At 56.5% G+C, this 19,266-nt stretch overlaps 10 protein-coding genes across 10 annotated transcripts; 4 read left to right on the top strand and 6 right to left on the bottom strand.

Annotated features, from left to right (window-relative positions):
• Nucleotides 1-867: 867 nt before the first annotated feature.
• Nucleotides 868-4,461, bottom strand: J3D65DRAFT_332628 (uncharacterized protein). The gene is made up of 2 exons (XM_066795430.1): nucleotides 1,952-4,461; nucleotides 868-1,897 (listed from the first exon to the last, which is right to left on the bottom strand). Exons 1-2 carry the CDS (start codon nucleotides 4,266-4,268, stop codon nucleotides 975-977), a joined length of 3,240 nt encoding a protein of 1,079 aa, XP_066656222.1. The 5' UTR covers nucleotides 4,269-4,461; the 3' UTR covers nucleotides 868-974.
• Nucleotides 4,462-5,051: 590 nt separating this feature from the next.
• On the top strand, nucleotides 5,052-6,576 carry J3D65DRAFT_332528 (uncharacterized protein). Its single transcript, XM_066795429.1, has 2 exons — nucleotides 5,052-5,676; nucleotides 5,736-6,576. The coding sequence occupies exons 1-2, from the start codon at nucleotides 5,206-5,208 to the stop codon at nucleotides 6,234-6,236; spliced, it is 972 nt and encodes a 323-aa protein (XP_066656221.1). The 5' UTR covers nucleotides 5,052-5,205; the 3' UTR covers nucleotides 6,237-6,576.
• Nucleotides 6,131-7,519, bottom strand: J3D65DRAFT_622301 (60S ribosomal protein eL6). The gene is made up of 3 exons (XM_066800056.1): nucleotides 7,339-7,519; nucleotides 6,837-7,172; nucleotides 6,131-6,779 (listed from the first exon to the last, which is right to left on the bottom strand). The coding sequence occupies exons 1-3, from the start codon at nucleotides 7,456-7,458 to the stop codon at nucleotides 6,624-6,626; spliced, it is 612 nt and encodes a 203-aa protein (XP_066656220.1). The 5' UTR covers nucleotides 7,459-7,519; the 3' UTR covers nucleotides 6,131-6,623.
• A 130-nt stretch (nucleotides 7,520-7,649) lies between these two features.
• Nucleotides 7,650-9,659, top strand: J3D65DRAFT_622298 (proteasome complex subunit Rpn13 ubiquitin receptor-domain-containing protein). The gene is made up of 4 exons (XM_066800055.1): nucleotides 7,650-7,815; nucleotides 7,892-7,958; nucleotides 8,020-8,512; nucleotides 8,783-9,659. Exons 1-4 carry the CDS (start codon nucleotides 7,765-7,767, stop codon nucleotides 9,327-9,329), a joined length of 1,158 nt encoding a protein of 385 aa, XP_066656219.1. The 5' UTR covers nucleotides 7,650-7,764; the 3' UTR covers nucleotides 9,330-9,659.
• A 635-nt stretch (nucleotides 9,660-10,294) lies between these two features.
• Nucleotides 10,295-10,878, bottom strand: J3D65DRAFT_645568 (dolichol phosphate-mannose biosynthesis regulatory protein; the record flags this gene model as incomplete). The annotated part of the gene is made up of 3 exons (XM_066802216.1): nucleotides 10,295-10,477; nucleotides 10,717-10,797; nucleotides 10,876-10,878. 3 exons carry the CDS (start codon nucleotides 10,876-10,878, stop codon nucleotides 10,295-10,297), a joined length of 267 nt encoding a protein of 88 aa, XP_066656218.1.
• A 374-nt stretch (nucleotides 10,879-11,252) lies between these two features.
• J3D65DRAFT_332156 (amino acid/polyamine transporter I) lies at nucleotides 11,253-13,702 on the bottom strand. Its single transcript, XM_066795428.1, has 5 exons — nucleotides 13,345-13,702; nucleotides 13,061-13,292; nucleotides 12,986-13,007; nucleotides 12,152-12,931; nucleotides 11,253-12,101 (listed from the first exon to the last, which is right to left on the bottom strand). The coding sequence occupies exons 1-5, from the start codon at nucleotides 13,497-13,499 to the stop codon at nucleotides 11,686-11,688; spliced, it is 1,605 nt and encodes a 534-aa protein (XP_066656217.1). The 5' UTR covers nucleotides 13,500-13,702; the 3' UTR covers nucleotides 11,253-11,685.
• Nucleotides 13,621-14,687, top strand: J3D65DRAFT_332655 (uncharacterized protein). Its single transcript, XM_066795431.1, has 2 exons — nucleotides 13,621-14,294; nucleotides 14,357-14,687. The coding sequence occupies exons 1-2, from the start codon at nucleotides 13,906-13,908 to the stop codon at nucleotides 14,592-14,594; spliced, it is 627 nt and encodes a 208-aa protein (XP_066656216.1). The 5' UTR covers nucleotides 13,621-13,905; the 3' UTR covers nucleotides 14,595-14,687.
• Nucleotides 14,688-14,914: 227 nt separating this feature from the next.
• On the top strand, nucleotides 14,915-16,739 carry J3D65DRAFT_658010 (SGNH hydrolase-type esterase domain-containing protein; the record flags this gene model as incomplete). The annotated part of the gene is made up of 4 exons (XM_066802535.1): nucleotides 14,915-15,124; nucleotides 15,288-15,605; nucleotides 15,772-16,239; nucleotides 16,357-16,739. The coding sequence occupies 4 exons, from the start codon at nucleotides 14,915-14,917 to the stop codon at nucleotides 16,582-16,584; spliced, it is 1,224 nt and encodes a 407-aa protein (XP_066656215.1). The 3' UTR covers nucleotides 16,585-16,739.
• On the bottom strand, nucleotides 16,485-18,023 carry J3D65DRAFT_622280 (Alpha/Beta hydrolase protein). Its single transcript, XM_066800054.1, has 4 exons — nucleotides 17,627-18,023; nucleotides 17,301-17,521; nucleotides 17,054-17,245; nucleotides 16,485-16,995 (listed from the first exon to the last, which is right to left on the bottom strand). The coding sequence occupies exons 1-4, from the start codon at nucleotides 17,895-17,897 to the stop codon at nucleotides 16,807-16,809; spliced, it is 873 nt and encodes a 290-aa protein (XP_066656214.1). The 5' UTR covers nucleotides 17,898-18,023; the 3' UTR covers nucleotides 16,485-16,806.
• Nucleotides 18,024-19,186, bottom strand: J3D65DRAFT_651076 (DNA-directed RNA polymerases I). Its single transcript, XM_066802438.1, has 4 exons — nucleotides 18,977-19,186; nucleotides 18,587-18,871; nucleotides 18,401-18,520; nucleotides 18,024-18,349 (listed from the first exon to the last, which is right to left on the bottom strand). The coding sequence occupies exons 1-4, from the start codon at nucleotides 19,018-19,020 to the stop codon at nucleotides 18,313-18,315; spliced, it is 486 nt and encodes a 161-aa protein (XP_066656213.1). The 5' UTR covers nucleotides 19,021-19,186; the 3' UTR covers nucleotides 18,024-18,312.
• Nucleotides 19,187-19,266: the final 80 nt, after the last annotated feature.

The raw sequence follows: 19,266 nt of genomic DNA, 5'->3' as shown, positions 1-19,266 counted from the left end.
CGGGCTCATCCACTCCATCGACTTGGAGCGCAAACCAAAAGTCCCCTAGCTCTTCCAACGCCTTTGAAAATCTGGCTCCCTGGTCACTTTTCATTCGTCCGCACCTACGTCTGCGCCGTTCAACTTGGCGGGAAGATTGAAAGTAGCAGAAAGCACGGCAGGCCAGGCGAGGCAGCCATGAGCGAGATGAAGGTGGCAGGCGAGATTGGGAAGAACTCGCAGCAGCAAGACACAACAGGGTATTCGTCCATCACCGACTCCACGCCCACAGTCAAGTATTTCATCCACCTGTTCCTTTCATAGCGTTTAGAATTACACAGTCCACCGACTACCGCACAAGCCCAAGTTCATTCCCGCCGTCTGCAAATACCAGGCAGAGCGAGGAAAAGACGAGGGCTGAGAAGTGGGTGAGTTGGTGGACAGAGGTGGGTACGTAGGTAGGTAGTTACACTAACATCGACATCCATCAATGGCATCGACAGACGAGCTGTCCCGTCGCGCTAAGCTATGCGCAAAAGCGTATGCACATGCCATGTCCATCTTTCTTCTCTCTTTCTCTCTCGCTCTTTCACCGTGCTCGGTCTCCAAGACAACTGCCACCCAAGCCAAACAGAATACATTAAAGTGACCGACCGCCCAGATGATGGGGACGAGCCAATGCCCGCTGCTCTACCCGTCCATGTTGGTAGAGAGGACGGTCGAAGGGGAGGAAGAAGGAAGGAGGAAAAAAGGTAATTTTTGGGGAAAGGAGGAGGTATCATTTGATGAGGGGTATACGAGCAAGTGCAAGTGCTGCAGATGTAGAAGGAGAAGGAAAACGCAATGACTAGTCGAAGGAATTCATGCGAGCCGGTGGGTAGCCGGATGATGTTGGAGAGAACTTTGGTGAGGAGGCAGTTGGTGTGACGAGTCGTACACCTGAGCTGGTCCAACTAGTCGAGACATGAGGGCAGTCATGTTTGGAATGGACGCGCTCACGATCCGTTGAGAGCGTCGCCGCGGAGGTTGTCGCGGCTGCGAGTGTTCTTGACCACGGCGTTCCAATCCTCCCACTCACGAGCAATCTCAGTGAGCACGTTGCCCATGACGATAGCCGAGGCCATGAGGCCGTGGCCCTCATCTTCGAGGATGCGCACTTCGCACTTCTTCATTGTGCGGCCAAGCCATTTGACGTTGTCGACAGGGACACGGGTGTCACGGCTGCCGTGGTGGATGACGACGGCGCGCGTAATGTCAACGTAGCGGAAGCCAATGGCCTGCGTGCGCTCGAGGCAGACGAGCAGATCCACGGCCGGGTTGGCGTTCGTCGTCGCCAGCTCCCATACCGCCATCGTCAGCCGGGTATCGAACATGCGTTGCCGCTCTTGCTCTGCTGCTGTCATGGCGGCTTTGGCTTGGGCGGCTGCTTCGTAGTTCGGGTCATCGGGATTCATGGCAGCAATGTTGAGCGCGCTGCCGTTCGGAAGAACTTGGTCCATGAGCATCATCGACTCACGATTGCCCTTGGCGTATGATGTGCGCCCAGCAGGCACGGGTGCATCACGGGCACCATTGTTTTTGCGCTTTGTACGCTGCGGTGATTTTGGGACGCTTCGCGTTATGCTACCGCTCGTAGCAGACATGAAGCTGGAGTTGGCAACCCTGAGAAGAGGCGTAGGCAAGACGCGGAGGAAGCGTTGAGATCTGGGGAGTTGGCGCTCTGGGCTCGTCGAGTGCATGGGTAGGCCGACAGCCGACATTTGCGAAGGAGGTATCCACGGAGCAAGTAGATGGACGCGACCGCGAATATGTTGGGGCATCCTCAAGGCTGTTGCCAGTGCATAGACTGCACCCGCAGAGTGTGCCATGAGCGAGAACTTTGTGATTTTGAGCGCATCGCAGATGCAGAGAACGTCGTCTGCACATCGTGTCAGCAACGCAGTCCGATTAATGTTTAGTTTGGGTAACTTACCGGGCCAGCTCAAGGGCGTGCCATTGGAGTCGGCCTGGGACTCTCCCACGCCGGGTCGGTCCGGGGTAATTAACCTTAATTTGAGGGTTTTGGCCAACTCGTCGTAGAACGCCGTGATGTAGCGCGTCAACCCCATTCCTACGCACACGAGCACCGCGAAACCATCCGGATCGCCCACTTCGGAAAAGCAAATGGTGCGTCCTGAATTCGGCTCGCGCACCTTTTGCGTCAAGCGAGGCGAGTGCAGAAAAGCTTCGACGTCGTCGTCGATCGAGTCGCCACTCGCTGGTCGAAGGGGCTCCTCCAGGACGGCTTCCGGCACCTGCGGCCCCTTTAGCGTCGACTTGACGGGCATTTGGTCTCGTCTCGTCTTGTCGGCCTTTTCGTTGTGTTTCTGCTCCAGCTTCAACGGAATGTCGGGATGTGACCAACGCTTGCTCTTCACATTGGAGCCCGAGTTGGATCGTTTGATTGGCCCCGGGGCCAGAGCCGCAACCGAATCACGCACTCCTGCCGATTCTTCAGCGCTTGCAGCCCGAGACGGCGCACGGGACACGGACAGGCTGTCAGCGCCGCTCGATGGACCGGAAAAGTAATCACGGGAGCTCGTGCTCGTCGTCTGGCTGAACTGAGTGGGGATGTCAAGTCTGCGTGCGGCTTCATCCAGAGACCTTTTGTTCCGGTCCCTCATTGTGTTTGTTGTGGTACTCGAATTTGAGCGTTCCAGAACAGTCCGGCTGCGCCCAATTGAAGGGGTTTCGGCGCCTGCCCGATCCAACGCATCTAGCGCCATTTGGTAATTTTGGCGGAGCTCGGCGTCCTCGTCGCCATGGGAGCTTCCATTCCGCACTGTGGAATGTTCCAACGCCGTGGGACTGCTCGGGAGGGAGCGATTTACAGCGGCCTGCGGCCCGTCGCTGGAAATCAAACCAAGCATGCGGTGGGCTTTGGCCAAACTCTCTTGCCGCGGCCTTTCTTCCATGTCTAGCACGCGAGATATGGGCGACATGGCCGCCTTTCTTGTTGCTTGGGGGTCGTCGATACTCTTGTCCGACTCCTGTGAAGAATCCGCGAGGCTGCTCAACTCTGCCTGTTCTCTCAATTCTTTTCTCTTCTTCAGCTCCATTATGCGCTTGGTCACTTGAGCAGCTTCGTCTTCGTCTTCGTCTGCGCGACCTTTACCCTTGGCTTCCCTTTTTTCGCTCACAGGCTCTTCATCTTCCTGGATTACGACTGGATTTTTCGGCTCGTTTCTGATTCTGGTTTTCGATGCGCTGCGAACAGGCTCGGGCGTTGTCGATGCGCTGTGGCGGTAGCTCGAATTTCGGAGCGGAATCGATTGTTCGATCCAAGGCGATCGTCGACCATCTTCGTTTGCAATCGTGGATGGCGGAAGACTGAGCGAGGAGGGCCGCGCCTTGATTGTTGTGGGGGGAGTCATTGGTTCTTCAAACGGAACCTCGTCAATCCGGGAACCTTGCAGTGAGCGTTGAAATTGCGGGCTGCCTCCAGGGCTGGGCGGGAGCGAACTGGGAGCTGACGTCGCCATTAGGTCCAGTCCAGGAGATCGAATTGAGCCGGGCGACCTGATCGAGGTCATGTTGTTATTGTTGTTGTGGTGCGAGCCTTTGCGCTCCGAGTCTCTACTTCTTACTCGCTCCCCTGCATGGCCGACGCTTTGGCTTCTGCTGTTTTTGCTGTCAACCGAAAGCCTGCTGTTTGTCGAATAGCGGCGCAAGCCTCGCTGGATGCTGCTTGAAATGCTGCTGGAGTCGTCGCGCAGGCTGATGCTCGAACGCCTCGACTTGAGCGACGAGGTACTCTTGGACTTGGCGACGATGTAGTTCTTGAGCGAGCTTTCTTTTTCTCGTCTAGGGCGGTGTGGGGCAGTGATGGCGGAGAAGCCAGAAGGTGGTGGGGCTGTCTTGATGACTGGCGGCTCGGCCGCTTCATCAATGAGCTGGTTGCTCTTCTCGTCCTCCCAACGCTGGTTTCTGTGCACACCGTACTCGACGCCAAAGCCACTGCCCCTGCCGCCGCCGTTTGAGAATCGGGCCAGGGACCGGGTTCCAGGATTCGCGGCAACAGGTTCGGTCGCAAGAGCGTCTGCGCCGATTCTAGGCAGGCTTTCAAAATGGTCCTCGACGGGGGTGGAAATAGCAGACAGAGAGTCGATCAGGGAGGATATGAGTTCGGGTGAGCCAGGGTTGGGGCGAGGACGATTCGAGGAGCGACGAGCAGAGGAATTGGGGGCGGAGCGATGCTTGTCGCGGCGATGGCGCGCGGGCGAAGGAGGGTTCTGCGGGTGGCCGTTCATGGTGTTTTGGTCTTGTTGGCAGGGCTGTCAGGGTGAGAGCAGCGTTGGCTGCGGGGTCCTCGTCCGTGTCGATGTAGGGGCAACGCGGCTCATGGTGTCGCGTTGGCGAGGGTGCAAAAGAGGGCGACCCACGGCAGCGGCCCGGCGACGGCAGTGGAGTTGGGCAGAGGGGGTTTGGGGGAGAGGGATGGCGAGGTTGGGTTGGGTCGGGTCGTGGTGATATTATTTCGGCACAGGGAGGCGTTTGGCACGAGGGGACCTTTGACCCTTCAGGGCGATCGACGGCAGGGGCGCTTTTGCCAATGGTCCGAGGCCAATGTAACTATTGACGCAGAGGGTTAGATTGGGCGGCGCGTCAAGCCTTTTGCGACGGTAGATATGGTTATTTATTGCGCAGGGCAATATCTCAGAGCTGTCGTGCGCAGAGTTTGAGAGATCAGTTGGTTAGGTTGGCTTCCCGCACGCCTCGTTCCCAGCGGCGCGGAAACGAGCCTCGTACCGTACTGAGTCCTGACGCGCCCCCGGTCCAACTGCCCAGAGCAGACGGCGAGAGAGACGAGAGCAGCGCAGTGCAGCGCGCGGGTGCAGCGCGGGTGCAGGTACAAAACATGGCGCGCCTCAGAAAACATTTGTGCCGTGTGTCCGTCCGTCCGTCCGTCCGTCAGGGAGATCAGGTCGATGCGGTGCCCTGGGCTAGGCCTGAAGGCTCCTCGGCTCCCACCCCATCATCCCCGTGCATTGACGTAATTGGGCAGGCATTGATGAAACCAGGTTCCCGTCGCAAAAACACCACTGCTGGCCATCGTCACCGCACCGTCGCCATCATCGTCGCCATCACCAACTCTCAACACCATGCCCACCCCTCCCGCTCGCGCCTGGACAAAACAACCTCCAGCCCCTTAACCTACTCCAAGCCTCCTCATCAAACACCACCGCCATGCTCGAAACAATCTTGGGCCTGCCCCTCCTCTCGTACATTTTTCTCCCCATCTACACCAGCTGGTCCACGCGATTAAACATCCTCTTCTTCATGCTGACATGGTCCATGCTGCTCGTTTCATACCCACCGTGGCAGGTCGAAGCCCTCGGCACTCTGGCAGTCAGGACGATATTCTTCATGCTGCCCGCGCTGGCGTCGCTCCTACTCGACACAGGAATCCCCAGCCTTGCCGTCGCCATCAAGGCCCAAGGGGAATTCGGGCTGCCAGGTCGCCTGGGCCCGAGGAGACTCCTGAAGCTCGTAGGCTGGAGCGTCTTCAATGTCTTGCTGGGCGTCGCCCTCCAGCTCGCCATTGAACTATTTGCGACCAAGCTCCTCCGCGTGAGGAGTGCGCTTCGCGTCGCAAAGACGCTGCCAGCCCCATACGAAATCGCAAAGCATGTCGGCGGCGCATTCCTATTACGGGGAGTAAGTCTACCATGACAGGCGCCGACTGCGCCACACGGGTCGCTGACTACGGCTTTCAGATCCTCCAATATTACATCCACCGCCATTTGCTGCACCGTCAGCACTCCCGCCTGGCAAAGTACCACCGTGACTGGGCTCTAAGCATCCGCGCCCCTTTCGCTTTGGCTGCGACGTATGACCATCCGCTCTGCTACCTCTTGCACCATTGGCTGCCGTTGTTCGTGCCCGCGGCAGTGTTCCGTTGCCATGTCCTCACCTACCAGCTCCTGCTAGCCTTGGTCTCGCTGGAGGAGTTCTTCGTCTACTCTGGCTACAGCGTACTTCCCTCTGGCATCATGCTTAGCGGAATGGCAAGGAGGGCCGACACGCACGCGTTGACAGGCGGAAAAGGAAACTACGCGCCGCTCGGAGTATTGGACTGGCTGCACGGCACCAGCGTTGGAAGTGACGTATCCGATGATGTTCGTCAGGAGCTCGAGAAACACGACGTGAAACAAAAGGCTGGCAATGCCGTCGACGGCGCCACGTCGAAACTAAATGTCAGAAAGGGCAGGAAGTAAAGAAAGTACTGCTTCAAATCGGTCAGCAACATCATGACGAAACGGCCTACGACGTGTTATGACGAAACGATGCTCATCCGGCACTGCGCATCCACTCAATCGATCGAGATACCTGTTGGCGTTGGAAATGGTTTCTCTTCTTGTATTCCCCTTATCGGCCTGCCAATCCCGTTTATTGTGAATTCATTTGAATAGGAACCAGAAGCGCCAGGTTGCATTCCTGATGTCTTTTGTGGGATTCAGCTGCGCAATACAGTGTCATTGGAAATGCAGACCGAACCCTCCATAACCATCGCCATGCCGTGAAAACCTGCTATTTCGGCCGCAGGCTGCCGGTATATCCGCACCCACTTTCCCACTTCGCCCTAGACTGCCCCGTCACGTCGTTTAAAAGACCATCGCGTGCGGCTTGTCGCCCTTGCGCAGGCTGAAGGTGGAACCGAGGTAGCTGAGGAGGAAAGGGTCCGACTTCTTGATGTTGGCGAGGATGGCCTTGTCGACTGACCTCTGGTCCTCGGCACGGTGACCGGCGACCTTCTTGGGCTGCTTCCAACGTCAGTCCGTGTTCAACACTTGTCGCACGTTTCCAGCGCTACTGACCTCGGGCTTCTCGCCCTGCTTGAAGAAAGCCTCCTCGCCGGCCTTCTTGTCCTTCTTCTCCCTGGCGAAGTAGCTGTCGCTACCAACCTTCTCGACGACACCCTGGTCGAGACCGCTGAGGTCGACCTTGGTCGAGGTGGCGATGACGTAGCGAGCGTTCACTCTCCTGAGGGGGACGCCGTTGATCTTGAAGGGACCGGTGACGAGGAGGACACCCTGGGGGAGGTGCTTGAGGAGCACGACGCGCTTGCCACGGAAACGACCAGCGAGCAGGATCAGAACGGTACCGGGCTGGAGCGAGGCGCGGGGCTTAGCGGGACGAATGGCCTTGCGGACCTGGTGATGTGCACTTTGGTCAGTCTTGTCCTTGGTGTTTGTGATCCACATGTCTGATGCTCCGTGTGGCTGGTCCCGGGCTAGCCAAAGCTTCCACCCCAAATCGAGTTCCGCGAAAACGTGGCGCTCTGCCTCCTCTTCGAATTCCGCATCATCGTGAGCGTACCTTCTTGGCCTGCTGCTCATCCTCGGCCGGGTAGTACTTGGAGGCCTGCTGGGCAGGGTGAGGGATAGACCTCTCACCCTTGCCAAACTTCTTGGTCGTAGGCTCCTGGGGTGCCGACATTTCGGATGGTGTGCAAAGAGATCCGGGCGGGGAGTTGGGTCGGCGTGGTGGTTGAGTCGTCTCGTCGAGGGGAGTCGAAATCCGGCGATGGTGGACAAATTGCTGTGGCCCGATGGTGCGCGGAACAACACTTTATTCCGGCCGGCTTGGCGACGCGACCGCGTCCAGTGCTGAGCCGGGGAGATCGGTCTCGGCGCGACGGCGGCGGGAGAGCTCCAGGCATGCCCGCCCCCGTCACTGACCGTCAAGCTCCAACAACGTCAACCTCCAAACACCATCAACATCTCAGCAACTCCCTTTGCCGCCATGTCCATAAGTCCCCTCATCACCTTCAAGGCCGGCAAATGCGAGCTCGATGTAAGACTTTCACTCAGGCTGCCGCCATCACTCTGCCCTTTCCTCTCTATTCGCCTGCCTGCTCACCTCTCTACAGACGAGCTCGAAACCATGGAAAGTCAAGTCCGTACCTACGCCGGGCTACATCTACCTTTACGCCGATGGTAAGAATCACGTCACTCGCAAACTGCGCCCGTCGCTGCGCCTTATCTAACGCAAGACCAGAACTCGTTCACTTCTGCTGGCGCCCGCGCTCCGCCTCGGTCAACGACCCCGAGATTGACCTGCTCATGATCCCCACCGACGGCTCGTTTGTCCCCTACACCGGCCAAGACCCCAGCGAGAGCTCCGACAATGTCAAGTCCCCGACCGATGGCCGCATCTTTGCCCTGAAGTTCTCCTCCAGCTCCCAGCGCCACCTCTTTTGGCTCCAATCCAAGTCGCAATCCCCCTCCGGCGACCCAAGTTGGTTCAGCCCTAGGGACCTGAAGATTGGCCAAATCGTCGACATGCTGCTGCAGGGCGATGAGGTCGATGTGCATGAGGCGTTGCGCGAGGCGCAGAACCCGCCGCATGGCGACGACGATGAGACAATGGATGCACCGGGGCCTGGACACAGCGGACAGGGTAGCGGAGGTGCCGGCCCAGACGCCACCGGAGGAGACGTCCGCGAAGAGGGCGAAGAAGCCAGAGAGGGCGGTGCCGATGGAGCTAGAGCGTAGGTCACGGATTTCCATTGGCAGAATTGACGGTTTTGGCGTTCTGAGGGCATGGCATACCAAAGCATCAAACATGTGCATCAAGTGGCACGGCTTGTATTTCGGGATGGAGAATCCATCCGTTAGACTACGAGCGAATTCAAAGCAGTTGGTTGTGGGGTTACAGAGTTGCCGTTCCGCATGCCCTCAGAGCCGTGTCTCACAACTTTCCACATACCTTGTTCTCCAAAATCTTGCACAGTAAATGATGGCTAATCCGATTCTCACAGACCACAAGATGCATCGGCAATCGTCCAGAACTTCATCAATTCGCTCAAAGGCGGGCCCGGAGCAGGTGGCTCACAGCAAAGCGGCGACAACAACCTCTTCACAACGCTGGCCGACCTCCTGCCCGCCTCAACCACCATCCCCATCATCGAAAGCGCGCCAGCCTCGCTCATTGACGCGCTCCTCTCCAATCTGCCCCCGCAAATCCTGCTCTTGGCCCAAGAAGCCGAGACGACCGACGCCGACCCAACCTCGGAGACGGTGCAAGCCGCCATCCAAGCCCTCAGCCGCGGCCAGAAGCTCGACATCCTCCGCCGTGTGCTGCACTCGCCGCAGCTGCAGCAGAGCCTGCAGAGCCTCACCGTGGCGCTGCGCGACGGCGGCTTGCCCAGCGTCGGCGAGGCGCTTGGGATCAAGGTCGAGAATGGCGGCTTTGTTCGCCGCGGCGGCGTCCCGCTTGGTGGCGGTGATGCTGTCGAGGCGTTCCTAAACGGCGTTAAGGCGACGGTGACGGAGGAGAACGAGGAAGGTATGGATGTCGATTCGTGAGTGTTTCGAGTTCCGCGTCTCGGGTTGGTGCTTCGGTGCGTAGCTATACACAGTCGAGAGGTCCACGGAGGTCCGTGTCGGTACTACACTGAGAGCATGCCGGACCAGAAGCAGTCATTTGGTGGTACAACTGGCGAGATTGATTGAGCAATTTGAAAAATGGCAGCGAGACGACTTGTCCATATCAAAAGTGGCTTCGGTGCGGGACAGGAATGTACAAGCTGAATAGCAAGCTTTCTCACAAGTACCCTACACACTTGTGCAATCCTTGTTCTGAGACGCTTTCATCAATCTACATACACAAGCACATGTGCATGTCTGTCAGCCATAGAGCCCATTGCCCGTGGGTTACTTACTGCACATCCAGTAAGCGGGCAAACAGGTTTAGAAACTAACAAGCAATTCAACGACATCCCGTGATTTCGTGTCCGCCCGACAGGCAGACGCATCAGTACAGGAGCGATGCAAACAAATTGATTTCCCACAAACAGCGCGCATGACCAGGGCATTGACTAGATCCTCCCCTTTTTCATGGGAAAGTGGACCGAAGCAGCCGAGGGCATGGCAAGCGCGTGGACTAGAAGACGTACGCGCGAGGATCGGACTGGTCAGGACAGGGCGGGTAGTACGAAGCGGCGGCCTCTCGCGTGTTGTTGGTTTTTCAATTCTTGGGGGCACACTGGTACATGTGTAGAATACAGGGCGCTGAAATGCCGGGAACCATTGACGCCGCAAGAAGCAAAGTCCAGCGAGATGCTGCTGCGCATTGTGTGCATTCGCACGCTCGGGATGTCCACGCCCAGGCATTCCAGCCCGTCGCCAGTCGCAGTGGCGTCTCTTTTCTCTCCTCTGCACGCGTGCGCTTCTCCGATGCGCTTCATCTTCTCATGTCTCCCCCAGAGCATGCTTCAGATTCCGTCTCCGCAGCATATCCGCAAACACCAAGCACCCAGCGAGCGAGAGTTCTATGACGCCTTCTTCGCCTGCTGCGCCTTGAGCGCCCTCTTGCGGTTGCTCTTTATCATGACCATGCCCAAGAAGCTACCGACGACGGTCGAGCCGAGAAGAATGAGGATGACGGGAATGCGAATGGCCCAGACGCGCGGCGGGAACAGCGATTGCAGCGGGTGGTCTTCGTCGACAAAGGGCTAGTTTGAGGGCGGGCTTGTTAGTATATGTTTTGTAACACGTTCCGATTGAGTGGAGATGCAATTGGGGCCGAGTTGTCTGGCGCGGGTTTTCTGGCGAGAGCTGCTAGGGGAGGGAAGGGCATGGCGGGTCTCTGGGGTCCTGCGGACGCACGGCGCAAGGACGGACGGGAGATGGAAGGCCGCGAGCGTGTTCGAACAGCCAGAGGAGCCCGCGCGGCGCAACTCGACGGACGTACCATGAGCAGGGTCCAGACGGTGTAGTAGGTGAAGACGGCGGTTGCTACGATGAGCATGGCGAGGCCGACGAGACGGTCAAGCTATGGGCATTAATCAGCACTCGGAGTGTTCGCGCGTTGACTGGTTTCGGTAGTGCAGTCGAGACAGACAGAACTCGCCATTGTGCGTTTTGTTTGGAGGTTGAAGGAGCGAAAGAGAGTCGGACTAGGAGCGGCGGCGGCGACGGTGGCCTGTGGTCGAGGGCGTGGGTTTCGTGGTTTGCCGTTGGAGCAGGGATGAAGATGGGATGCTTGCTGAGGACACGCAGGGAGAGCTCGACGGCCGCGACGTTGGCCGGAGTTACACCGCCCTTGTTTCGCCCTCCTGTGGCGGCTGTCGAAAGAAACAACACTCCCCGGGTCTGAACAGACTGCCGCAACAAACCACATCTCCCAAGGCGCGTCTGTAACGGCAGACAACTACTCCTTGGGCATCATCATGACAACAGATGACTGTCCCCTGAGATCGACTATGGCAGTGAACTGCCTCGATTTTTTCGACGTCCTTACTGCTCCTGTCTTCGCTCTCATCTACACCATTCTCACAATTCCCGAAGTTTCAATACTGACAGTCTGAAATCCCGCAATGATTTCAAGTTGATGGGCTCTCCTGCTGGCCACTGAGCACCGTTGAGAAACAGTCAAACTAATTCAAAATGTATTTTTTTTCATTCCTTTACCCTTTATCTTCTAATCCCCTATTTATGACTCTGAAACATCTACAGACAGTGTTGTACCGTGAGCTGCAAAGGGTAGTGTTGATATGAGGCCCTTTAATGATGGAAGTTGAATCCACAAGTCAGGAGGGGGTTGCGGGGGTATCAGAAACCTGTTGAAAGAAACCAAAACACCGTCTGGGTATAAAACTTGGCCGAATTGGCCTTCTAGACCACCCAATCATCTCTTTTCGTGAAAATTAAGGAAAGCTTCTCAAAGCGCCGGGGCATCTTCAATGCCCGCCTTGCGCGGAATCTTCACAAAGATGCTCCGCGTCCACCCGTCGGCGGCAACAATCGTCTCCTTCTTAAGTCTGTAGCCGCCAATCTTCGGGAGCAGCTTGGCCCATACAAGCCAGTATACTCCTCCAGCCAAGATGATGCCGGTGCCGACGACACAGTGCAGGTAGTACGGGAGCTCCTCGTAAACGTTCTGCGACGCGGTCTCGGGCGGGATGTAGGGCGCAATGACAAGGTAAATGTTGGAGAGAAGGAAGAAGATGGTGACGGGGAGAGTGGCGTTGCAGGGCGGGTGCCAGTTGTACTTCTCGCGGTGAAGATAGAGATGGATCAAAGCGCCAGCAACGAAGGTGTTGACAATAGCAAGGGGGTAAGAGATAACGTTGACGACTATGACGGGTTAGCTCGGCACCTTTTGGACACTAGAAACTTGAACATACTAAAGTTGTATGCGTCTCCCGGCGGAGGAGCAAGCATGATGACGACGGAAACGACCCAGTGTTCGAACAGTCCAGCAAGAGGCGCGTTGAAAGGCCAGTTGCTGGCGAAGAACTTTGAGAACGGGAGGACGCCCTCACGACCCAACTCTTGGACGATACGGCCCTGTGAGAAGATGACACTCATGACATTGCCGAACGCGGAGAGGGCGACGAAGACGCTTAGAGCCCGCTCTGCCTTGGGACCGAAGACGTTGCGGAAGAAAGAAGCGGCAAGGATACGGCCGCTGTTGGCAATCTCATCCTTGGGGACGGCAGCCAGGTAGGCAATGTTGCACAGAATGTACATGAGACCGACCGTCAAAATTGCAATGGGAGCGGCGAGCTTCAACGTCCGGACGGGGTTCTTCATTTCCGACATGGCGTAGTTGGCGTTGCTGTAGCCAATGTAGCTCCAGATGACGTTGTAAAGCGCCGTGACAACACCATAGGATGAGCCAGTAGTTCCGGCGAAGCCATCAGTGAAGTTGTCTGGCTTGTCGATCTTTAGATGGCCTCCGAGAGCAGCGAAGCCCGAGATGATGATGACGACGATGATGAGAAGCTTGATGACTCCCAGAGCGTTCTGGAGACGCAAGCCCCATTTCAGGGCAAGACCGTGAATCAGGAAAGCCGTAGTGATACAGGCGAGGCCGATGCCGCGTTGGTTCCATCGGGTGACTTCGACATTGGCAGCACTGAGGATATACTCGCCAAAGACGACAGAGTTGGAGCCAGCCCAGCCTGCTCAAGTTAGCACATGTCATCCGGGGGGCATCCGTGCGCTTGATGGCATACCGAGCAGAATAACATATCCAGTCTGCACCAGAATCAGCTGACGTTCTATGACAGAGGCTAAAATCTGATACTTACGTAGAAGCCAGTCACCAAAAACTTGGGCTTTGAGTAGACATACTCAAGGTAGTTCTTCTCTCCTCCGTTTCTCGGGAGACCAGTTCCAAATTCCAGATAAACGGCCATGCCGGCCGCGGCAATGAGCATACCGGCAATCCAGATGAACAGAGCCAGACCCACACTACCGCTCAGGGAAAGAATGGTGCTGGGAGTGGAGAAGATGCCGGTGCCGATCATGCGGTTGAAGATGCTTCAAAAAGGATCAGCCTCGCACACTCGTGGTACAGGTGTGAAGGACTCACAGAAACACTGCCGAGAAGAGACCAATCTGTCTCCTCGAATCGCTGGTCTGGTAGATTTCCCCGCCATGCTCGCTCTCGGACTCGGCGTACTGAGGAGTATCCACAGCACTCACTTCCTGGCTGTCACCCTTGCCTTTGAGAAAGGTTGAGAACATGGTGGTGACCAAACGGGAAGTACGACAAGCTGTGATCTGATCGGCAAAACCGTGGGGCAAAAGTGTTCGACCAACTCTTCTCCTCGGGCAGCGGTATGCACCAATATAGGGTGGGGATGCTTGAGGGACGCACAAGGATGGAGTAGTGGGAAGAATGCTACAGTAGGTGGATTATCAGATACATACTGTTCAACACTAGCAGACTTTTCCGGAGAGTGAGATTGTGCAATACGGCACTAGAAGGCGTCATCGGCCAAGTGGGCAAAAAAGGCCATTTTTTGCAATACTTGAGGTAATAGGAACACGGACTGTGCGTCTCCGCCGGCGCGCCCTCGCCACATGTCGTTTGTCCGCCCATCGTTCCTGGGCACTCGGCCAAGACCAACTCCTCTGGTTGCGGTTCATCATGTCGGAGCGGAAAGACGAGACTTGTTTCTTAATTCCAGCTCTCCGCCCTCGTGGTCGAGTGTTGCGCGGAAACTTGACCGGCGACGAGATTCGGCCGCAATCGGCGTCCCGATGTTTTGGCCACAACGGACCGGCCTTGCAGGACGCCGTCTATGCCGACGCGGCAGCTTGGTTGGTAGGCGTCGAAGAAAGTCTTGGATTATTGATATCATCAGCTCATCATGGAATGTCGTCTTTGATGGCTGACGAGCTTTGCGAATTGCGCGACTCTTTGTTGCGGGACGGAACGCCTCAGGATCGGCAGGAAGCTCGCGTGGATTCAACCTTGCCAACCGCAGACCGCAACCAGAAGGTCGATACCACGCCAAGCTGGCCTTCAAGGGGATTGGAACGCCAACTAAAAGTTCCACATCTTGTGTCGTTCGCACGTCAGACTAATTCTTTCGCAGCCTTATGGATGCCTTTGGCCAGGACTTGCAGATGACCACTACCGGGATCGCTACAGGGATTACTGGGAGGCTCCCTGCCAGGACGCTGGAGACAACCAGACCAGCTGACTGGTTCTTACCCTCGATCTCATGTTCAACCTTCACGAGGCAACTTTGTGAACATCTCAAGGGCATTAGTTTGTCGTCCAGAAATGCTGAAGTCATCGAACTACCAAATCAATCCAGACATCGATGCTGACATTGTCAGGCCCCTCCCAAGGCGGTCACCCGACACTGGCGGACGCGGGGTCATGTTCAGTTGATCTGCGGGGTGTCCTCACTCACATCTCTCTGATCAAAAAGCTGTTTTGTTCCTTATCTGCTCTATCGTTGTGAGACTTCAGCCTATTTTGAATGTCTCTCTTTCGTTGTTTACGCGACTAAAGAAGAATCTCTTGCAGGAAAAAAGTAGCAGGCATGTACGCAGTCTAATACTAATGTCAGCACAAGTACATGCTGCTGTCGTTTCTTCCAATCCCTCATTGCTGCGTCTCCAGATTTCCAACTTGTGACGCCAAAATGGAGGGACTGCGACTTTCCATTTTCCTTTTTCTGCTCCAATTGTCTTACACTTGCAGCTATCCTCACGGACCTCGAGGAGCGGCTCTTCTCAAAGGCGACCCAGATGTACTCACAAGAAGCATTCATGGCCAAGATGACCGCTGGGTGCCAGTCTGGACAGCGATGCCACAGCTGGTCGAACCCCCCAATCTGCCTCCCGCACCATTCGTACGTCTTTCAACGGTACATCACATCGACTCGCTACGGGACATGGCGACCAAGCTGCAACATCTCCACTCCCAATTTTTCCAGGCCACCGAGATAGCTGAAGAGTGACTGACTTTCTTTTTTCCTTGAAAATGGTCAGTCAGCTCACCTCCTTCGTATCTAGAACGGGTCCACGGCCACTTTTACAAACACGACCCTCCGCCAGACAATTCACCTGACTGCCCACACTTCCTCGATCCGCCTCGTGCTCTCCAACGTATTTGGAACCACACCACTTCCCATTACCCGCGCTACCATCGCCCTGTCCCGGCAGCAAAACGCCACGTCTAACGCCTCTGGCGCGGGAAGCCCCACCGTCGACCCTACGACGCTTGTGATGCTTTCTTTCAATGGCGGATACCCAAATGTCACAATATCCGAAGGAGCAACCGTGCTGTCGGACGCAATTGACTTTGCAGCCGAAGCACAGGCAGATGTATCCGTGAGCTTATACCTCGCCGAGGGTCAGCAGGGCAAGGACGTCACAGGGCACCCCCAACGAGCTGGCTGAGCCATGGCGACCGGAGCGGAGAGGAGGACGTGAGGGATGATGGGACAGAGAGCGTGGCCCATTGGTACAGTAGGCTATCCTTAAAATTTCCCACCAGTTCAGGGGCAGTGTGAGATTTGGGACGCAAGACGCTCACCTAACCAGGTACTTCATCTCCGCCCTCCTCACCTCCTCCTCCTCCTCTCATCATCACACTTCGCTCGTCCTCATCGGCGACTCGCTGACTGACGGACGCGGCTCTACCACGGATGCCAACAATCGCTGGCCCGACCAGCTGCTCTCGCTCCTCCACTCCAACGCCACCAGTCCCTTGCGTGGGCCCCTCTCCATCCCCAACCAAGCCGCCGGTGGCAACGCGCTCCTCCTTCCACCCAGCGCGTCCGGACCCAACGGCCCGCCCGCCCTCGCGCGTTTAGATAGAGACGTGCTCTCTCTTCCCGGCGGACCGAGCCACGTGCTCGTCTTCATCGGGATAAACGATATTGGCGTAACAGCCGCCACGGAGTCCGCGCAGGCCAACATCGCCGCGGCGCTGACAGCCGGCTACAAAGAGCTGGTGACTCGGGTGCGAGTGGCGACAGCGTGGCGGGGCCGGACTGCGCGTGTATTTGCGGCGACGTTGACACCTTTCTGTGCGGATGCTGCGTGTGGGAAGAGTGATGCGCAGCCATATTCGAGCTAGGAGAGGGAGGTAGCGAGACAGATGGTCAATACGTGGATCAGGGGCTCTCAGATGGCAGGCTGGTTTGACGGGGTAGTTGATTTGGACAAGGCGGTCAGGAATGATTTCAAAGGTGGAAGTATGCTCAGGGCTGATCTGGATCCCGGCGATCATTTGCATTTGAATGTCAAGGGCTATGGGGTATTGGCAAGAGCCGTGTTTGGCTTTGGAGAGGAGTTGGGGATGTGATAGCCAGCGCAGATGAAGGGATGTCAAGCACATATCTTCGCATGCTTTCAAAAGGCATGACGTATAAACGCAGTGAACCGGGGTCAAGCGAGCATTGGTTCGCCAAAATCAAGATCCTTTTTTGCTAGATCCAGCGTGCTCAATCTAAATCACAGTCTTGGTTCGCTTGAACCGCTTCTGACCTAGTAAGCTTTTTGCATTCTTCTAGTCCAGGGAGACGTACTACGCAAAGAGCGCCTTGGCGGCGTGCTCCACGTGGTCATCGGCGAAGGTGGCCATGAAGTAGTAGCTGTGGTCATAGTCTTGCTGGAAGCGCAGACGGATATCCTTGTCGTTGCCCGCCTCCTTGGCCGCTGCGATGAAGTTCTCGGGCAGGAGCTGGCCTTGCTTGTAAAAGTTGTCGCCGGTTCCCTGCGAGCCGGGTCAGTCCGCCATGTCTGATTTTTGGGCTGATGGTCAGAGAGCTTACCACATCGATGAGCAGGTGCAGGTGACCCTTCCACTGCTTGACGAGCTCGGTCGCGTCGTGCTCCTTCCACTTGCCTTGATTCTCTTCGCCAAAGTACCCCTTAAAAGCCTTCTGGCCCCAGGGGCAGTTGATGGGGTTCGAGATTGGGGCAAAGGCAGAGCAAGACTTGTACTTGCCAGGATTCTTGAGGAACTACGCACAGAGTCAGTGGCTAGAAACGTTTCCGATGCTGACGTATTGCACGTACCAAAGTCAAAGCGCCGTGGCCTCCCATGCTGTGACCAGTGATGCTCACGCGGTTGCCGTCCAGCACATCGAATTCCTTGAACAGGGTCTCGGGCAGCTCCTGGGTGATGTATGTGTACATGTTGTAGCCCTTGTTGTATGGTTCCTTAGTCGCGTCGACGTAGAAGCCAGCGCCGCTACCGAAATCGTATGCGTCGTCTTCGCCTTGGATGTTCAAGCCACCTGTAGATCGCGGATAGCCCGGTTAGCTTCATCAGAAGCAATTCGCTTTGACCAATTCCCGGTGGAACTCGAAAGCATGACGGCGAATCGAATTGGGAGTCTTACGGGGGCTGGTATCCGGGTAAACGACAGCAATGCCCTTTTCCGCAGCCTTGTGCTGGAAGAAGCCCTTCTCTGAGCAATTGTCGCCCGTGCAGGTAAGGCCCGAGAGATAGAACAGCACCGGCACCTTGGAAGTCGTCTTTTGGGCTTGGAATGCTTGCGGCGGGAGGTAGAGGTTCAGCGCCATCTTGCAACTGGTCGATTTTGCTTCATGGCTGAGCTTCAGGAGCTTGCCGCCAAAAGAAGCGATTGTCGCGTTCGTCGTAAAGGCCATGATTGCGGTCGGAGGAGCAGTGGAAGAATCACAAGGGAAGAGGATTTGGGAGCAGTCGGGAAGTGAGTGCCGGACGGTCCAACGGGAAGCGGGCGAGTTTTGTAGCTCGTTTCGGGCGGCGATGGTGGGGTTGGAGCTTGAGGAGGGGTCAAGTCGTTGCGGTCCAGTGCTGCCGATTCGTGACGTCGGGCTCGACTTGCTCCAAGCTCAAGCGCCTTGGCCATTTGCTCCGCATCATTTTCGCTGAGAAAAGTAACATTTTCCGGCCTCTGCAAATCAGATCCTTTTTTGGTGTCGAACATCCACTGCCAGGCTTCTAATTATCTTGATAGGCCTGCCCTTTGAAACTCCCAAATGCCGTAACCAAACTCCATTTCATGCCGCCCAGAACGTCCATGCCCGCACCAACCTGCAATTATACAATGAGTTCCTCGACCGTCCAGTCCTCGTAGCTGCGTGGTCATTAGCATTCGCAGGATGAGTGCAGTTGCCAATCGACTCACAATCCATCGGGGAGGTATCTCCGCACGATCAGAGGAATCTTCTTCTCGCGCATTTCCTTGAGCGCAATCTGCAGAGGATCCGTCTCTCCTTCAAGATCGACAAGGACGGGCGCATTCATGCTGTGGAGGGTCAGCCTTCCTTTCTCCGCCAGCAATGTTGCGCAGAGAGTCCAGGAGTGTACATACCTGATTTGCTGGGCGCGCACTCCGAGCAGTCTGGCTCTCTCGTACTTGGTCATGTAGGGCGTCGTCGTGCGGTTCTCGTCCGGAATCCTCTTCTTGCGTTGCTCTTGAATTGTATTGGCCTTGGCTGCAGCAGCGGCGCTCTCGTCTCCGGCAACAACGATGTTTTCGCCTTCGGGCTTCGACTGGTCTGGATCTTCCTGTCCACCAGCGACCTCGTCCTCATCTTCGTAGTACGCGTCGGGCTCTTGGGGCTCGTCAAAGTCCTCGTAGACCTCCTCACCGGCGCTAATGTCGATGTGTCAGCGAACGAGATTCGGAAATACAAAGCGCATTCGAGCGAACGTCGGTCATGTTGCATGACCTGGGTATACAAGCGGAAATTGCACGTACTTGTCGAGGCCGCCGTCGTCGTCTCCTCCACCGAAGTCGGACATGTTGCGCGTGAGGTTTGCGTGTAGCTTGTAGGATAGAGCAAGTCCAAGAGTTGAGAGCCCCACCAGGCGGAGCGTGGGTGTGGAAGCTTGTCGGGGTGGTGGGTGGTGAAAGACAGACGGCGCGACGAGCTGTTAGCGGAGGCCGGTGCAGAACGAAATTCTGCCGCCACACCGCCTTCGGATTAAAGTTCGAGGCTAAAATCTTGGCGTTTTCTCCGCTGACCGCCCACGGCCCCATATTAATTA

The sequence above is a fragment of the Phyllosticta citribraziliensis genome, assembly GCF_038025025.1.
Source record: "Phyllosticta citribraziliensis strain CPC 17464 chromosome Unknown J3D65scaffold_5, whole genome shotgun sequence".
Classification (NCBI taxonomy): domain Eukaryota; kingdom Fungi; phylum Ascomycota; class Dothideomycetes; order Botryosphaeriales; family Phyllostictaceae; genus Phyllosticta; species Phyllosticta citribraziliensis.
This window is presented reverse-complemented; position numbering and strand designations above follow the sequence as displayed.

Excerpts from the sequence above, each read along its gene's own strand:
- J3D65DRAFT_332628 (XM_066795430.1), bottom strand. The coding sequence starts at position 4,268 with ATGAACGGCCACCCGCAGAACCCTCCTTCGCCCGCGCGCCATCGCCGC. Across the intron at positions 1,898-1,951 it reads CACGCCCTTGAGCTGGCCCG|ACGACGTTCTCTGCATCTGC; the intron begins GTAAGTTACCCA and ends CACGATGTGCAG.
- J3D65DRAFT_332528 (XM_066795429.1), top strand. The coding sequence starts at position 5,206 with ATGCTCGAAACAATCTTGGGCCTGCCCCTCCTCTCGTACATTTTTCTC. Across the intron at positions 5,677-5,735 it reads GCGCATTCCTATTACGGGGA|ATCCTCCAATATTACATCCA; the intron begins GTAAGTCTACCA and ends TACGGCTTTCAG.
- J3D65DRAFT_622301 (XM_066800056.1), bottom strand. The coding sequence starts at position 7,458 with ATGTCGGCACCCCAGGAGCCTACGACCAAGAAGTTTGGCAAGGGTGAG. Across the intron at positions 7,173-7,338 it reads ATGAGCAGCAGGCCAAGAAG|GTCCGCAAGGCCATTCGTCC; the intron begins GTACGCTCACGA and ends GCACATCACCAG. Across the intron at positions 6,780-6,836 it reads AGCAGGGCGAGAAGCCCGAG|CCCAAGAAGGTCGCCGGTCA; the intron begins GTCAGTAGCGCT and ends CGTTGGAAGCAG.
- J3D65DRAFT_622298 (XM_066800055.1), top strand. The coding sequence starts at position 7,765 with ATGTCCATAAGTCCCCTCATCACCTTCAAGGCCGGCAAATGCGAGCTC. Across the intron at positions 7,959-8,019 it reads CATCTACCTTTACGCCGATG|AACTCGTTCACTTCTGCTGG; the intron begins GTAAGAATCACG and ends ACGCAAGACCAG. Across the intron at positions 8,513-8,782 it reads GGTGCCGATGGAGCTAGAGC|ACCACAAGATGCATCGGCAA; the intron begins GTAGGTCACGGA and ends CGATTCTCACAG.
- J3D65DRAFT_332156 (XM_066795428.1), bottom strand. The coding sequence starts at position 13,499 with ATGTTCTCAACCTTTCTCAAAGGCAAGGGTGACAGCCAGGAAGTGAGT. Across the intron at positions 13,008-13,060 it reads TTTTGGTGACTGGCTTCTAC|ACTGGATATGTTATTCTGCT; the intron begins GTAAGTATCAGA and ends ATTCTGGTGCAG. Across the intron at positions 12,102-12,151 it reads GGGAGACGCATACAACTTTA|TCGTCAACGTTATCTCTTAC; the intron begins GTATGTTCAAGT and ends AACCCGTCATAG.
- J3D65DRAFT_332655 (XM_066795431.1), top strand. The coding sequence starts at position 13,906 with ATGTCGGAGCGGAAAGACGAGACTTGTTTCTTAATTCCAGCTCTCCGC. Across the intron at positions 14,295-14,356 it reads AGCTGGCCTTCAAGGGGATT|CCTTATGGATGCCTTTGGCC; the intron begins GGAACGCCAACT and ends ATTCTTTCGCAG.
- J3D65DRAFT_622280 (XM_066800054.1), bottom strand. The coding sequence starts at position 17,897 with ATGGCCTTTACGACGAACGCGACAATCGCTTCTTTTGGCGGCAAGCTC. Across the intron at positions 17,246-17,300 it reads GCCACGGCGCTTTGACTTTG|TTCCTCAAGAATCCTGGCAA; the intron begins GTACGTGCAATA and ends CTCTGTGCGTAG. Across the intron at positions 16,996-17,053 it reads TGCACCTGCTCATCGATGTG|GGAACCGGCGACAACTTTTA; the intron begins GTAAGCTCTCTG and ends CCCGGCTCGCAG.
- J3D65DRAFT_651076 (XM_066802438.1), bottom strand. The coding sequence starts at position 19,020 with ATGTCCGACTTCGGTGGAGGAGACGACGACGGCGGCCTCGACAA. Across the intron at positions 18,872-18,976 it reads GACGACGGCGGCCTCGACAA|CGCCGGTGAGGAGGTCTACG; the intron begins GTACGTGCAATT and ends CATCGACATTAG. Across the intron at positions 18,521-18,586 it reads GTGCGCGCCCAGCAAATCAG|CATGAATGCGCCCGTCCTTG; the intron begins GTATGTACACTC and ends GACCCTCCACAG.